Source organism: Hyperoodon ampullatus, assembly GCF_949752795.1.
Source record: "Hyperoodon ampullatus genome assembly, chromosome: 17".
NCBI classification, from domain to species: Eukaryota; Metazoa; Chordata; class Mammalia; order Artiodactyla; family Ziphiidae; genus Hyperoodon; species Hyperoodon ampullatus.
This window is the reverse complement of record NC_136930.1, coordinates 5,776,578-5,793,238: the sequence shown is the minus strand read 5'-3', so window position 1 is coordinate 5,793,238 and position 16,661 is coordinate 5,776,578. Positions and strand designations below refer to the sequence as shown.

General features: G+C 45.3%; 1 protein-coding gene across 9 annotated transcripts in view; it reads left to right on the top strand.

Moving 5' to 3' along the window:
- The window catches only part of NSMAF (neutral sphingomyelinase activation associated factor), a gene marked incomplete at both ends in the record, with an annotated part of 60,561 nt that extends 43,908 nt beyond the window's left edge, over positions 1 to 16,653 (top strand). For 5 of the 9 annotated variants that reach the window (XM_079722630.1, XM_079722629.1, XM_079722627.1 and 2 more), the window contains 18 exons: positions 334 to 413; positions 1,073 to 1,163; positions 1,262 to 1,325; positions 3,250 to 3,301; positions 3,405 to 3,525; positions 3,918 to 4,049; positions 4,781 to 4,823; positions 5,134 to 5,297; positions 6,753 to 6,852; positions 9,129 to 9,187; positions 11,400 to 11,467; positions 12,221 to 12,288; positions 12,695 to 12,818; positions 13,748 to 13,831; positions 14,705 to 14,855; positions 15,296 to 15,398; positions 15,518 to 15,627; positions 16,559 to 16,653. In XM_079722630.1, the coding sequence (XP_079578756.1) occupies positions 334 to 413; positions 1,073 to 1,163; positions 1,262 to 1,325; positions 3,250 to 3,301; positions 3,405 to 3,525; positions 3,918 to 4,049; positions 4,781 to 4,823; positions 5,134 to 5,297; positions 6,753 to 6,852; positions 9,129 to 9,187; positions 11,400 to 11,467; positions 12,221 to 12,288; positions 12,695 to 12,818; positions 13,748 to 13,831; positions 14,705 to 14,855; positions 15,296 to 15,398; positions 15,518 to 15,627; positions 16,559 to 16,653 (1,709 nt within the window). Of the gene's footprint in view, positions 1 to 333; positions 414 to 1,072; positions 1,164 to 1,261; positions 1,326 to 3,249; positions 3,302 to 3,404; positions 3,526 to 3,878; positions 4,050 to 4,780; positions 4,824 to 5,133; positions 5,298 to 6,743; positions 6,853 to 9,128; positions 9,188 to 11,399; positions 11,468 to 12,220; positions 12,289 to 12,694; positions 12,819 to 13,747; positions 13,832 to 14,704; positions 14,856 to 15,295; positions 15,423 to 15,517; positions 15,628 to 16,558 lie in introns of all 9 variants that reach the window. The other 4 variants (XM_079722628.1, XM_079722623.1, XM_079722624.1 and 1 more) reach the window with 3 other exon arrangements.
- Between the last annotated feature and the right edge of the window lie 8 nt (positions 16,654 to 16,661).

Sequence of the window (16,661 nt, the reverse complement as noted above, 5' to 3'; positions counted from 1 at the left end):
TTATGCTATTATCACAGAATAATAATATTCACTATAATTCAAACTTAAAAAGTAAATTTTGGTACAATAATGGCTTTTGAAATTTATTTTTCGTTGTTTAACTTGGAATATAGTTTTTTTATCAGTAGGTCTTCAAATTCTAACCTTTACAGCTATATTAATAATCATCAGAAATATTAATTCTAATGGATCTGTCTCAATTTTTAAAAAGCTATTTATTATTTGGAAATAAATGTGTGCATGTGAATTCATTCAGGGAGATAATGTTATTAAAGGTAAGCTTGTTTGCTTTATTTATTGTAAGTAATTTTTAAAAATTTATTTCTTTTATAGATCTGTCAAATCCAGGGACCTTCCGGGATCTCAGTAAGCCAGTAGGGGCCCTCAACAAGGAACGTCTGGAGAGGCTGCTGGTACGTGGACTCAGGGATTCCTGGTGTCTAAGCAACCCGGGAGCCTTGGCATATGTTTTGTTTGATTGTTTTTGTTGGTTTTTAAAATTTTATTTATTTACTCTGTGGCCACACCACACAGCATGTGGGATCTTAGTTCCCTGACCAGGGATTGAACCCCCTTCCCCTGTGTTTTTATATACCTGAAACTCATTTCTTCAAGACTTAGGGGAAGTATATCTGGAGAGACCGACGTTTCTGAGCATATTCTCTCTCTCTCTCCCTCTGCCCGCTGCCTTCCCTATGAATTTAGCTGCTCACCGTCTGCATTTCTGCTTACAATTCAGGAGGTAGGGAGCTGAGCCGGTCACAGGTTTACCCATTTATTTTCACGAAGGGGCTCTCTGGTGAACTGCACAAGAGATGCATAAAATTTCTTCTTTTCAGTCCTGCCCCAGCAGACATTGTTACCATGAGGCCAAGAAAACCAAGATGCTTATTGCAAGAATGCTGTGTTTGCTCAGATTTCCCCCCCGCTTTTTTATCTTCCCCTTTTCCTCTTTAGGAGAGACATTAGGGGCTAGAATGTGTCCAGGCCATGATTTCCTTAGGCTTTTACTACTGGAGTCGGTTACTGTCTTCACAGCCAGCACTCAGGACTTTTTCTCCCTGTGTTGTAGGCACGCTACCAGGAGATGCCGGAGCCCAAGTTCATGTATGGAAGCCACTACTCCTCCCCTGGCTACGTGCTGTTTTATCTGGTCAGGATTGGTAAGATTCCTCGCCGTCTCTCCCAGGGACATGTTACTTCACGTGGACTCTTCAGTGGTTCTGTGGTCTTGCTTAACTCTGACCTTTTCCCCCTCTAGCACCAGAGTATATGCTGTGTCTGCAGAACGGAAGATTCGACAACGCAGACAGAATGTTCAACAGGTTGGGCATAAACACCTCACTTGGCGCTTTGTAAACTTTCTCATCATGCACGTGCGATGCGTTCATTTCAGAAAACCAGATTTAAACAAAAATGGAAGGAAACGAAAAAAACCACTACAGTAATTGTTGTATCTATTCCTCTCAGGCTTTGTGTAGTCGTGTGTGTGTGTAAATGTGAAAACATATTTTATTTTTTAACATCTTTATTTTTCTTTTTGATATTTGTTCAATTGTGTAAGTATTATATATATATATTTAACATCTTTATTGGAGTATAATTGCTTTACAATGGTGTGTTAGTTTCTGCTGTATAACAAGGTGAATCAGCTATACATATACATATATCCCCATATCTTCTCCCTCTTGCGTCTCCCTCCCACCCCTCTAGGTGGTCACAAAGCACCGAGCTGATCTCCCTGTGCTATGCGGCTGCTTCCCACTAGCTATCTATTTTACATTTGGTAGTGTACATATGTCCATGCCACTCTCTTTGTCCCAGCTTACCCTTCCCCCTCCCCGTGTCCTCAAGTCCATTCTCTACGTCTGGGCCTTTATTCCTGTCCTGCCCCTCGGTTCTTCAGAACAATTTTTTTTTTTTATTCCATATATATGTGTTAGCATATGGTATTTGTTTTCCTCTTTCTGACTTACTTCACTCTGTATGACAGACTCTAGGTCCATCCACCTCACTACAAATAACTCAGTTTCATTTCTTTTTATGGCTGAGTAATATTCCATTGTGTATATGTGCCACATCTTCTTTATTCATCTGTCGATGGACACTTAGGTTGCTTCCATGTTCTGGCTATTGTAAGTAGTGCTGCAATGAGCATCATGGTACATGACTCTCTTTGAATTATGGTTTTCTCAGGGTATATGTCCAGTAGTGGGATTGCTGGGTCGCATGGTAGTTCTGTTTTTAGTTTTTTAAGGAACCTCCATACTGTTCTCCATAGTGGCTGTATCAATTTACATTCCCACCAATAGTGCAAGAGGGTTCCCTTTTCTCCACACTCTCTCCAGCATTTATTGTTTCTAGATTTTTTGATGATGGACATTCTGACTGGTGTGAGGTGATACCTCATTGTAGTTTTGATTTGCATTTCTCTAGTGATTAGTGATGGAGAACAAATTTTAAATACAGTATTTTTGTCCTGCCTTTTGTATTTTATAGCCTTTTGTTAGATCTTGAAGTTTTCCCCCATATTGTTGGATGTTCTTCAAAACCGTGATTTTTTTTTAATTTAATGTATCACATCCTAACATATGCCATAATTTAACTATTTTAACTATTTCTCTATGGTTGGACACCTAGGCTGTTTCCAACATCTCATTATTCTAAATAATCTTGCTGTGAATTGAATACAATCCCTGTCAGTGTTTAAATAATATTTTTATTATAAAGGTAATCTTTTCTTACCCCCAAAAATCAGAATATGAAGAAGAAAATAAATTTCATGTGGCACCTGACCACACTGAGATAACACTCATTGTTCATCTTTTGGTCTGTGTCTTTCCAGTCTTTTTCTAAGCTCTGCACATGTCTGTTTATAATCCATTTTCGAAATGAGTCCTTAAAAGAACTGCTGATTTTTCATGTTTAAGCACCTGCCCCGAGTGGCCCTTCGATAAGGCCATGTCTGGGGGAGGTCCCCGGCCTGGACTTGGGGACACCCCCCAAGGTCCACATCCCGACTCCTTGCTCACTCCCTATGTGGGCCCAGAGTTTTCTGTGAATCTCCAATATCCACACGAGCTCCTCCGGTGGGGCAGCTCATGTGAATACTGGGGATTGTGAATTAATGAGCGAGATGACGTAATTTAGGTAAAGTGTAGAATAGCACCCAGGAGCCTCGAAAGTGCTGCTGTTGCTGTTTCCATACCCTGGATTTAAAATCAGTTGAATTTTTTTTTTCATATTTAGTATTGCAGAAACTTGGAAAAACTGTTTGGATGGTGCAACTGATTTTAAAGAGGTAAGCAGTTACCAAGCCAATGATTCACTGGGCTTGAGGTTTGTAACTGCTTTAAAAAATGTTTGTTACTGTTCTTCTTTTTTCCTTCCCCTGAAACTTTCAGCTGATTCCGGAATTCTATGGTGATGATGTCAGCTTTTTAGTCAATAGTCTGAAGCTGGATTTGGGAAAGAGACAAGGAGGGCAGATGGTTGATGACGTAGAACTCCCCCCTTGGGCCCGGAGTGAGTACCACCTTGGAAGCACTGAATTATAGAAATTCTCTGCTTAGTCGTGCAATTTCAGCATTATTATTTAGTTGCTTAGATTTTTCAAAATAACGGTATAATCCTCTATCTAAATGAGATGGTAAAGTCTTATTCCAAATTGTAAGTATTCTATGCGTCTGTGATGTAAAACCATAATTATGCATTCCAGAGAGCTAAGTGTTGTAACAATGGTTTTTGCCTCTCCGCCCACCCCCCAAATTTATATTTTATGTGACTGGGGGGAGACTCATTAAGAAATATGTCCCTCGTGCCTGTCCCAGAAGCTCTGTCTGCATATGAATAGATGAAAGGAACGGGAGAAAGTAAAGTGGCGACTTGGGGTGTTTTGATCGAGTCTAACCTACTAGGTCCCGAGGACTTTCTCCAGAAGAGCAGAGACGCACTGGAAAGCGATTACGTGTCAGAGCACCTTCACGAGTGGATCGATCTCGTGTTTGGCTACAAGCAGAAGGGGAGGGATGCTGTCGGAGCCCACAATGGTGTGTAACAGTTGCTGAAACTCCATTTAGCGTTTGATGGAAACAAAAGCAACCCCCAAACTGAGCTCAGAGCAGCTTATTTCCTTAGCAGAAGCATCTTGTCTCAGCAGGCGGTGCCTCCTGGCTCAGCGACCCCAGATTAGATACTGAATAAAAGGCGGGAGAGAAAGTGCTTTTGTCTAAAAATACCCGCTTCGCCGTGGTCCCAGGAGGTCTTTTGCTAGAGTCTTCTAATTTTAGCATGTACTCGCCATCCCATTCCATCACTTTTACTAAAGCTCAGTCAGAGTAGGATGGAACGGTGGCCTTGGTTCCCACGAGGCCCCAGAGCGTCTTTGTGACTGAGCAGAGAGAAGCCCGCAGTCGCCCCCTCCTCTTCGGGGCCCGTCCTTCCTCCGCCAGGCTTCTCAGCGTTGGCGACGGGGATGGGTGTGGACCTGACCCCTCACATGCCGCACAGGGTGCTTTGTGCTCTCCCGGGGAGAGGCATGCTGACCGAGAAGTACACCGAGGTAGCGGACTGTCTCACGGCCAGTTAGATCGCTGCTCAGAAAAGATAATAATAGTTCAGCTTGATATTTACCCAAGCTGGATATTATTAGGCTGTTTCGCAAAGTGAAAATCAGTTTCTTTGAATAAAAGTTTAAAGTTGTTGAGTTTTTAAAATAAAGAGTGTATATTATAACAAAACAGTACATCTTTCAATAGTGTTTTACATCTCTTTTTTTCAGTGTTTCATCCCCTGACCTACGAAGGAGGTGTCGACTTGAACAGGTATTTATATGTCAGTAAGGAGTTTCTACTTTACTACAAATGACCTCTTTGTCTAAATGATTAGTGCAGTCATTTGATGATATTAAGGTATGGAAATGTTACAGTGAATTACAGCTTGCTTTCACTGCTATGTAAATTACCGATCCTCAGAAATTAAAGATGTGTGATACGGTCTAGACAGTCCCGGCACGTAGCGTCTATTACTGTTTGAGGGTTAATCTCTCTCCTGTTGAGTGCACGAATTTCAAGTGATACAGATCAAGGAGCTTTGCACCTAGAGGTCACCAGTGGTCTGTGCTCTGCCCTAAAGCATTGAGGATCCTGACGAGAAGGTAGCCATGCTCACCCAGATCTTGGAGTTTGGGCAGACACCGAAGCAGCTCTTCGTGACCCCGCATCCTCGAAGGATCACCCCAAAGTTTAAAAGCTTGTCCCAGCCCTCCAGTTATAACGCTTCCACGGCAGATTCTCCAGGTAAATTTTGAAAAGAGAATAAACAGTGTGAGCACCTTCTGTTTCTCTTGTCTGATTAAGACGTTTCTGTGGATTCTGGAGAGAAGACCAGTCATGAACCCTGGGCAGCTTAGAGATGATTCTGTTTTCCTGTCTCACTGCATTTCTCCTGCAAACAAACAAATCTTTTCTGTTTTATTGTTTGTTGTTTTGTTGTTTTGTTTAACTTTTGACCTTAAAGGAATCAAATCACTTTTACTTCCTGGTAATTTAATGAGACTTGGCAGTATTTTTCACTGTTGTTGTTATGTTCTTTCTCTTCGGAGGTTTGCCCGGCTGGTGGTTGATTCCTAGCCATTCTTGTGTTCTTGTTGGCCCGCCCTGGCCGTGGCTGCTGGAGCTCCCCGGCGCCCTGCTCTTTCCTGCTCTTGCCCCGGAATGACTTCCGGCGTCCTCACTCTCCTCTTCTGCCCCGACACACAGAGGTTGAATTCGGGGTGCTCTGTTTTCTTCATTTGATTCTCTTTTCTTATTCAGTCACTTGACAGACATTTACAGAGTGTCTATGCCAGGTGCTAGAATGAACTTGACTCCGTCTCACATCTGGTATTTGGAAAGGGAGGAGGAGATGCTCGCCTTCATCCAGTCAATCCACGTTTTACATTTCACACAAGACAGCCTCAGCCCCCCAGGCTCCCAGGAGTCTGACACTGTCTGGAACCTCGGGAGCAGATCGCTGGATTTCTCATTTTCTCCCGCTCTGCGCTCTGTCCTAGGAGCGTCCAGCCTTCTCGGGCCACACAGCTGGGCCTCTCGCGGTCACGCGACCCAGGGCTGGCCGGCAGCGCTTCTCTGGGGAGAAAGCCCCACAGGTTAAGTCATGAAGGCTGGAGATTATCTCGTGATGCCCTTAAACCCGTGCTCTGCTTAGTCACCAGGCCCATCCACGAGGATTAGCTTAAAAGGGAAATTGTTCCAGCCTTTCTTAAAACAGAAGTGAAGGGACTGCTTAGCTAGTCCTGTCCAGGAGCGCGGTAGTAATTGGTTTCATCTCTTCTTTCTCTGTCTGGAAACCAAAAGCAAAGGGCAGTGTTCTTAGGGAACTGTCAGGTGGTTACGAAGATTGCTGACAAGGAAATGGTTACATAGTTCCTGAAGTTCCCAGTTTAGGGGCGGAGTGAAAACTCTGCAAACATTGATAAAAGTATACAAAGACCCACAGTATTCAAAGATACTTTTTAATCTTTCTCCCTATGATTGCTATTTTATTTCGATTACGCACCTCATTCTTCTCCCTTGACTAACATGGAGCTATCTAACAAATACCTTTCGAAGCAGTTCTGTTTCGGTGGGCGTTTTGCTTTCTTGGTTATTTGATTTTAATAGAAAATCTTGTGCCTCTGACGCTTGTCGTCTCCGACACTGGTCAGAAATTTAGCTGACTGACTGAGCTGCAATTTAACGTAGTCTCTCCAGGTGAAGAGTCTTTTGAAGACCTGACTGAAGAAAGCAGAACGCTGGCTTGGAGTAACATCACGCGACTGCAGCTCCACGAGCAGCACAAAATCCACAAAGAGTAAGAACATCTCGGCCGCGGCTTCGCACGTGCCGGGGTCTTGGCCTGGGGGTCTTGATTGGTTTTTATCCCCCTAAACTGTCCATAGTAGTGATCAGCCACCAGGGGTCAGCGTGGCACGGGAAGGCTTGGCACAAAATGGGTGTCATTTCTGCTGTCGGTCATTCTAGAGCACGGGATGGGGTCTGCAGACAGCAGGCAGCTGTGCGCCTCTCAGAGAAGTACACGGCCCTCCAGTCCTTGATGGTGGGAACCTTTGGGGAGGAACAGGATATGTCTTACCCACGTGTTGCATTTACTGATATTGTCAGGGAAAATGTATCTTTTTTAAAACATGGTAACAGATGTGTGTGTATACACACACAGAGAGAACATTGCAAAGTTCATTGCAGCACTATTTACAGTAGCCGGGACATGGAAGCAACCTAAGTGTCCATCGACAGATGAATGGATAAAGAAGATGTGGCACATATATACAATGGAATATTACTCAGCCATAAAAAGAAACGCAATTGAGTTACTTGTAGTGAGGCGGATGGACCTAGAGTCTGTCATACAGAGTGAAGTAAGTCAGAAAGAGAAAAACAAATACCATATGCTAATGCATATATATGGAATCTAAAAAAAAAAAAAAATGGTACTGATGAACCTAGTTGCAGGGCAGGAATAAAGACGCAGACGTAGAAAATGGACTTGAGGACATGGGGTGGGAGGGCGAAGCTGGGGTGAAGTGAGAGTAACATCAATGTATATATACTATCATATGTAAAATAGTTCACTGGTGGGAAGCAGCCGCATAGCACAGGGAGATCAGCTCGGTGCTTTGCGATGACCTAGAGGGGTGGGACAGGGAGGGAGGGAGGGAGGCTCAAGAGGGAGGGGATATGCGGACATGTGTATGCATGTGGCCGATTCGCTTTGTTGTGCAACAGAAACTAACACAGTATTGTGAAGCAATTATACTCTAATAAAGATCTATTAAAAAAACAAACTAACAAACCTTTTCTTCCCCAAAATCAGGCTTGCTGTTGGCCCTAGAGGGGTCATGAGTGTCCCTGGTCCCCTGTCTGCAGGGATAGTGATGGACTTTGGTGGGAAGGCTGGGGAAGCACTGACCTCGCTGACCCATCCTGTTCCAGAAAAGAAAACTCAGGGCCAGGGACGAGGCCCACTGTTCTGCTCCAGGGCCACCGACGTCCTGTCTGATATCACGTACACTTGGTCATGGGTGGAACGGAACGGGCCGGTCCCCTTCCGATCGGTGGCTCCAAATCAGAGCACGGCCTCCTGCAAAGCAACCCAAAGTCCCACCTTATTCGTTATAACAACAGCTTTCCTTTGTCACCTTCTCTAAACGGCACGTAGAAAGGGGCCTTGTCACCCGAGGCAGTGAAGACATGAGTGAACCTTTAAGAGGACGTGCCGGGACTGATACCAGGCAGGGTCCATGGCCTCCTTAGTCAATAGAAATTGGTAAGAGGCCAGACAGGAGATTCAGGCGAGGCTTTATCGGGGCTCCTGCTGCCGCGGGACAAGGGGAACAAATGGCAGGGGCCCTTGCTGGGCCCACGGGGCAGTGGCGAGCTGGGCCCCTCTGTGGGGTGAGGGCAGGGGCGTGGCCAGGGGTCGGCTGGAGCAGGGCTTAGGTGGCGTGCCCACCCCTTGGGTGGTGCTGTGTGCAGGGGGCATGGGCGGTGCCCTGCTTTTGCTCCCAGCTCTTCAGAAGTGGCAGTTGGGTTTTTTGGTCTTTTTGTATCTTGCTGCCCATAATTTGCCCCAGCTGGGCATGCACGAAGTTATTTTCAGTCCCTTACAGTTTCACAGTTTCTTTGTATCTGTGGCTGTTTGTCCGGGTGCAGGCACTGTGGCAAAGGGTCCCTGGTCCCAGCCTGCCTCAGGACCAGACAGTGACATCGTCATTGGCCAGATGCTAAGTGATGAAGCGAGTGCAGTGACTGCTCGGGGGCGTCAGTGGTTTGGGTGGTGGTCACCTAGCATTACTGGTTATCCAGGGGGCAGACGTGGGCAGGCAGCCTTCGCGCAGGGTGGCCCAGGAGCTAAGGGTCGGGGTGTTTTCCAGCCGCAAGCGTTGCCAGGACAGAATTAGGAGTTGCCAAGCCATGACTTGCTGGAAGCTGGGACAGGTCCTGCAGAACGAGCTGTGACGAAAACAATGACAGAAACTTGGGCTGAATTAAATTAAATCAAGGCCTTGAAGGAGACCAGTGTCCTAGCACGTGGTTGACGGTAATTTATGAAACCTTGTTTTCTAACAGGGCAGTCACGGGAATAGCAGTCTCTCACAGTGGGTCGTCCGTCTTTACAACCTCACAAGGTAGGTTTTCCTACCTCAAAGGGGGGTTACCTGGAATCACAAATATCCAAGTTTCCTGACTCGGTCCAGGACTGTACCTCCATGTGCCGCCTCCACGTAAAATAAATTTTGAGCAGTTAGTTTGTGGTGTATTGCGTAACATTCCACTGTGATTAGCCGAAAACAGTAATGAAAAATGCCTCTCTGTTGCTGATGAGGTTTCCCAGGATTTGGGGCGCGAGAGCATGTGCTGGGACCTTTCCCGCCCTGAGGGCGGAGCCACACACGGGGCGTCGCCGGCACAGGGCACACGTGCTGTCAGCTTTTCACGTTCGTCACTTGGTGTGTGCTTCTGGGTGTTGACTGGAGGATTTAGCTCAGAATCTAACTCACACATTGTTAATGTCTTACACGTTACCAAAATCACGCAGAAGCCCTGCAGTGGCTGGTTGATAGGACTTGTAACTGTAGCTTGATGACACACCGGAACTTCACTGTTTTGATCCTACAAAAGGGCTAAGCGTCAAGCCTCTGCTGGCAGCCACAGCGCTGCCTTTCCCGGCCGTCTACACCGTAAGTCATTGTTTATCTCGTCCCCATCCTGTTTGAAGCGTGCTGACAGGCGCGCCGGGGGCAGCGGAGGTGAGAAGCGAGTAGCTTAGCTGCCCTGTTTGAGCTTTAAGACACCTGGTTTGGACAGGGTTCGTACCTGGCTGTGAGTGGCTGGCTACTGGCACTTTCGTCGTCATCGTAGGAAATTCTACTTTTCATCCATTAAGTTAAGGGAAGGTGCTGTCCAACTGCACACCTCCGGGTAAATCAGTTACTGCTCTCAGGTTCTAGGATCGTGGCTTCACATCCGTAGCGTCCTTCCTTTCTCTTTCAAATATGAGCTCAGATTTTGTAAACCAGAGTTTTCCACAAAGCACAGAAAATGATCCCATTGTGGACCAGAGTTGGTTCACACGCAGCGTACACACGGGGCCGCTCCAGGGTCACCGAGACGACAACGCGGTGGCACGAGCGAGCAGTCGCGCTTTGCCAGGGTTCCTGCCAGCGCCACCACCCGAGACGAGACCCTGACCTGTTAGCAAAGCCGGCATTCTTGGCTGGATTTGTCTGTCATGGTTTGTTAAACCCCTCCGTTCCCTGTACTGGTCTGACCTTGTAAACCTGAGTTTTACGAGCATCAGGGCTTTAATCCTCTGAGGCTTATTAAGCCTAGCACTTCTTTGTGAACTTGCCAGATAAGGAGGCATGGGGGGGTTCTTTTCAGTCAAAAGCTTTTGGGTCTTTTTCCTGTTTGCTTCTTCACTGTTAATAACTCATGTTGCTGATCTATATGCATTTTTGTTTACACCTGCATTACTGACTTACGTATACCCTGATGATCACCCCAGAGTTACGGTTCTTCCTCAGAGGTGGTGTGTGTGTCCAGGCTTATGGGCGACCCCACGGGTGACCCCATCACCTGGGGGACCAGCTCTCAGCAGCCTCTGATGTGATTACCTCTAGTACAAGAGGGAACCTCTGATTTTGAGAAAAGCAGCTTTACACACCAGGCTGGCTGACCGTTTTCTGTAGGACGCCCCAGTGCATGTCTGCGTGTTGGTGTTGGCAAAAATTAGGTGGAAATGTTAGATTTTACTATACAGAAGACATTATTTAAAGCTCATCTGACCTTTTATTTATCATGCTGTATGTTTTCAAATTAGGAAACGTAATGTTACATATTGCAAATATGGGATGTTTGGAGCACACTGTAATTTGCAGTCTTGTCGTTTAAGAGGTTTACCTTGATGCACTTCTAAAAGCTTCTGTTAGGCAAGGAAATTAAGAGCTTGGACGTTGTAATCCCTAGTTTATTATTATTTAGAAAGTTAATGCTTCTCTTCCATAAATGGTCATGCGCGACAAGGATATCACACCATGATTGGGCTACGTGAAAAAGAGAAACTTACACTGCCCAAATCCTTTTGTTTTCTTTAATATTAAAATTGCTCTTTTCTTCCTCTTTAGCTTCTGTCAGTAATTAGGCTTCATTCTGCCTTCAGTCATGGCTTTAAGTTGACCTCCTTGTGGTGGAGCCACAGATCACAGAACTCCACAGACCGTAGCGTCCTCGTCGGGGACATGGCCCTCGGTCACCTCACCTGTTACCTCTGCGTGTGCTGGTCATCTGTAAGGGTCAGGAAATCTTTCTTATATGTTTGCTTTGTCATTATTAAATTAGATTCCACCTTGAAGATGTTTTCCAAAGAATCCAAGATGCTACAAAGAAGTATATCATTTTCAAATATGGTGAGTTCATTTTAATTTTACATCAGTGTTATGGTGGAATTTCATGTAGCAGTTTGTTTTATATACACACATATATGACACTTTGTTTCTTCCCAAACAGTCGGGTTTATTTCTGTTCCAAATGCCTTAGATTCCTTCTAAACTAGAAATTTTTTCAAGTTGCCTCTTTCTCATGTTATTGTGGTTTTATTTGTAACCTAAAAAGTAGAATTCTCCTTAGTAAATCTTGCCTTTTTTGGAACTGTCAGACTAAATGTCTGTGTGCTGCTTATATAACTTAATGCATTTCTGAGTTGATAGGATACCTAATACTAGAAAATCAGTTCTTCTGAAAAAATACATTTTATTGTTAATGTAAAGCATCCGAAAGATTTTGAAATTCCCTAAGGACTTTTGGAAGCTTTCCTTCCCCACCTGAGTCTGTAACCCAGAGCCGGTGTTTGGATTCTTGAGGACAGTCCCCACCTGCACCCCTCCCGACTCGCTCTGATGTAAGTAGGGGTCCCTCAGCCCAGGGCAGTGAGGACCGTCAGGCTAGGTCCTCATGCACTCGACACCCTTTAACTTTCCTACATTTGGGAAGAAACTAGGCATCTGGAATTAGCCAGATGAAAAGACACTTCATGAATATGAGGAAGGCCAACATAAACGGAATTTGAGCATTAATTTTGGGGGAACTTGTAAGATAGCTTTACCCCGTTAAGAATTCACTAAGTTTTGTAAATTATTAATGGTGGATCGTTTGTATTTCAGGCTTTATCATCGTGTTTACTTTTACCAGGAGATGCCACCGTCGTAAGCTCTTCGTGGGATAACAACGTGTATGTATCTGTGCGGGTCCCCTCGCGACCCCACACGCAGCGCAGCTCCCTCTGTGGACGGGAAGCAGCAGAGGGTGGGTCTCCCGTTGTTTTCAAAGGGAGCCGATGAGGACAGTTGGATTTGGACGCGATTATCTGAGTCTAGTAATTTCTCCAGCCGGACTCTATTTTCCTCTAAGCTTTTAAATTGAGGTGAAAACACAGATGAGCCAGACCTGGAAATTTCTAGTTTTAAATTCATATTTTGAGTATTTGGTTTAATAACATGAGAACAAGTAATCTGTAATTCCAGTGGGCCTTAATAAGTATAGAATTAAATGATCTAAAGTTTCTTGAAAATGTATTTAAGAGTCTTAACATGAAGCTGGAATGCTGTCTTAATAGTTCTCATTATCTTTTATGTTAGCTATTTTTATTCCATTGCATTTGGAAGACGCCAAGACACATTAATGGGACACGATGATGCTGTTAGTAAGATCTGTTGGCGTGACAACAGGCTGTATTCTGCGTCATGGGACTCTACTGTGAAGGTCTATATACAATTTCTAAATTAAAATGTTTGGATAATACAAATATCATAAGCCATTCAGCTCCCTGCTGTTCAGTCACTTTTTCACAAAGTGTGAATGATGTATAAGGATGTGGAAGGTTACTGCCTGTGTTTAGTGTGTGCACGTCTTAATATAAGAGGACGTTTTCCTGAGTTTGTCTTGTGTGTTCCACTGGGGGTTGGGTGGCTCATTAGACAGCAGACTTAGAGGGAAACATACAGCAGCCCCTCTTACCTCACGCAGCAGCTACGGAACTAGCAGTTGATCAGTGAATATCAAGTTAAAGTGGAGAATCACTGAAAGGCAAGACATTGTATTTAAAGTCAGTACACAGAAACACACATTCCTTCACCATTATTGACGTAGGACCATACTTGGCCTTTTCTTCGGAATTCTGCACAACTTTATTGCATAAACCACAGCAGTATTCATCCTCTTTGGTTTCCCATTTGCATTTATATAAACAGAAAGCAAGAACCTAAAACCATTAGAATTCCTTCAAGAGGTTTTCATCATCTCTGTGCCCCCACCCCTGAGGGGGGCATTCTTGTAGGTTAAGTTTTCTTGCCTACGTGTGATTTCAGTTAATTTTTTTGGTGACTTGCCTTTTTGAGTTTTCTCAAAACCTTAAGACACAACACTTCCGCACTCTGATTTCTTTAGTTCACACAATCCTTAAGTCACAGCAGCAAGTGCAAGAGACGGAAGCAGACACGGGTACAGCGGACTCTCGGGAAGCACGTGGTGGCGGGAATAAAAGCTCAGGCAGGTGGCAGAGGGACCGAGCCTCACGGCATTTCATTTTGTTGGCAGCTGGGGAGTTGGTCAGTCAGGAGAGTTTTTCCTGCACGTGTTAGAAATGCTTTTATAGTGTCTGCAACTACCTTCTGCTATGGGTCCCGTCCTAGGTGTGGTCCGGGGTTCCTGCAGAGACGCCAGGCTCCAGGAGACACCAGTTTGACCTGCTGGCCGAGCTGGAGCACGACGTCAGTGTGAGTACCGGCAACAGAGCCACACGGGAGCCCGGCTGAACCATCCAGGGTGGTGGAGGTTCTTGGCTTCACTTGTGTGTTTATGATCTTTTGCTTTGCTTATTCTGCTCATCGGAGGGGAGAGCACAGGCGAACTCTCAGCTCTTTTCTTGGAGCTGACTCTTTGGGCTTCCAAGTCTTCTTTGTCTTTTTTCCTCCAGTTTGCCGTTTCTTTGAGAATTAGCTACCATCCAGCTAGACTTCCAAAAGACCAGTGTCTGAGCACGACGTTGAATACCTGGGTATCCTCACACTATTGGGGCAACTAGATGTGTTTTCTGACACCAAGGGTGGAGAAGGGGGCCCTCTGTCTAGGGTGAGGACACCAACCTGTCTGCATGGTGCATGCAGTGGGCGCACAAGGCTGGCACCGCGTCCTCTTCACCCACTCTGTCTTCACGAGGTCATGGCCACATACCGTGGCCTGCAGTACTGCCTTTCCTCTGAGGTTGTGAACTGGTGCCTGATCTGCATGGTCAGCAGACTGGGGTTGAGACATATTATTTACTGTGTAGTTCAAGAAGGGCATGCGAGTATAACCCGGAGAGGTCCCCACCTCCCCAGATGATCGTGGAGCCGCTGTGCTTCAGGCAGTCTTGCACCCTGCCACCACTTATTACTCATGGAGTTATCATTCTGAGACTGTCAATTTTAGGCTCTTTTTAAAACAGCGTTACATTTACCCCAGCAATACTTCATTGTATTCACTGACATATGAAGAATTTCACTTTTAAATGAATTATCATTCAGTAGGTGGTGTTAAAAGAATGGGCTGGGGAAACACAGCTCAATGACCATGATTCTAAATGGAGTACCGTCCGTTTTCTTCTCTAGGTCGATACAATCAGTTTAAGCGCTGCAAGCACACTGTTGGTTTCAGGCACCAAAGAAGGCACAGTGACTATTTGGGACCTTACTGCAGCCACCATATTGCACCAGATTCCATGTCACTCAGGGACTGTATGTGATACTGCTTTCAGCCCAGGTAGTATTAGCCTTTTTAATACAGATAACACCAGGGGAACTGGAATTATTATTTTGAAATATATAAGAATATAAAAAGAAAAGCACTGTTTGCTGATAAAAGAGGTTTTGCCTATGGGTAAGGCTGCTTCGTGGTAAAATACGGTATATGTGGCATTTGTATCTATTAGAAAAGCAGTATCAGGTACTGTTCTTAATTCCTCACCTCACTGGAGAAATTAATTTATAAGGTGTAAATGAATTCACACCAAAGGGTCATCAGCCCAGTGTCTTAAGAACAGAAGCATTTCAGGGAGAGGCTAGTCATCATTGGTTAAATACAACAAGTAGCTGCAGCTCAAGTGAACATCTGGCCCCTGGATTCAGAAGTAAAATCTCAGATTAATCTAAACCACACTTGTGAAGCTGTAACCTGTATCCACGTTCCGCCTTGTGTTACAGACAGTCGCCACGTCCTCAGCGCAGGAGAAGACGGCTGTCTAAATGTCGTCGATGTGCAGACAGGAATGCTCATCTCTTCTATGACTTCGGACGAGCCCCAGAGGTGCACTTTCTCGAGTTACTCGGGGTGCAGACATTTACGGACAGGCTCACGATCATGGCGCAGGGCCTGCTCTGGCCTTTCCTTCACGACCAACGATGATTTCTGAATCCTTCTTGCAGGTGCTTTCTCTGGGACGGAAATTCTGTTTTATCCGGGAGTCAGTCCGGTGAGCTGCTTGTCTGGGACCTTCTCGGGGGGAAGATCAGGGAGAGAATCCAGGGCCACACAGGTAAGCTGTCTGCCGCTGACCTGGCTCCACCAAACCTGCTTTTCCCACCAGCGGACGTGCCCTTCTCAAGCAGAAAACTCCCCGTGTGTCCTCTGTGCTGTGGACGTTCCCCTCCAGAGCCTGGCTGGCCAGGCCATCTGCATCTCTTGGGTTGAGAGACATTAGACTTCAGAATGGAAGTTTTTAACTTCCACGTGGAGAATTAAAAGCCAAGTAAAAGCTGCATGTGCATTTAATACATGCACAGGGTAGAAAGGAACAATACAAACGTAATGGAAACAGTACAAAAGTAATGAATTACGGTGGAAATGAAGTCTTCCTCCCACAGACCCCCCCTCCCGGGCCTCCTCCTGGGAAGACTCTGCAGCTGGGTTTCTGGAGGTGTCTCGTGTTATTGAAGGACGCGCTGCTGTGTGCGTCATCGTCCTGCCCGTCGGGTTTTCACTCTGCTTACATTTGCACATCTTCCTCTCCTCTAGAGCCCTTGGAGGATTTATGGTTAATTCTTGTAATGGCTACGGTTCTAAGTATCTACTGACTGCCCACCTTACTCTCTTCCCTCTGTCACTGTTGTGTGTGGTTATTACTTCGTTACATTATACATTAAAGTGACTTGTCTATGCCTTTCTTCCCCAGCTCACAAGGTTTAAATAACACTTTGACTCCTGATAGAAATGGAAGTAAACCGGCAAACTCACACCAATTCCCTACTTCTCATCTGCTGCCTGACTTTTGTCACAGGTGTATATAATATTTGTATTCTGTTCTGCAATTCCCAGTTGCTTTAGCTTTACATTCAAATAGTTTCTTATTCCTCCGAAGTTCCTTGTACTGAGTAGTTATTCTGGGTTCATGCAGATTGTATTATAGGACAAGACCACGTGGTAGCTCCTGGTCAGCTCACCTCCTAACCACACGTCTCTTTTCGCAGGTGCCGTAACGTGTATGTGGATGAACGAACAGTGTAGCAGTGTCATCACGGGAGGGGAAGACAGACAAATTATGTTCTGGAAATTGCAGTATTAAGTGCCTTT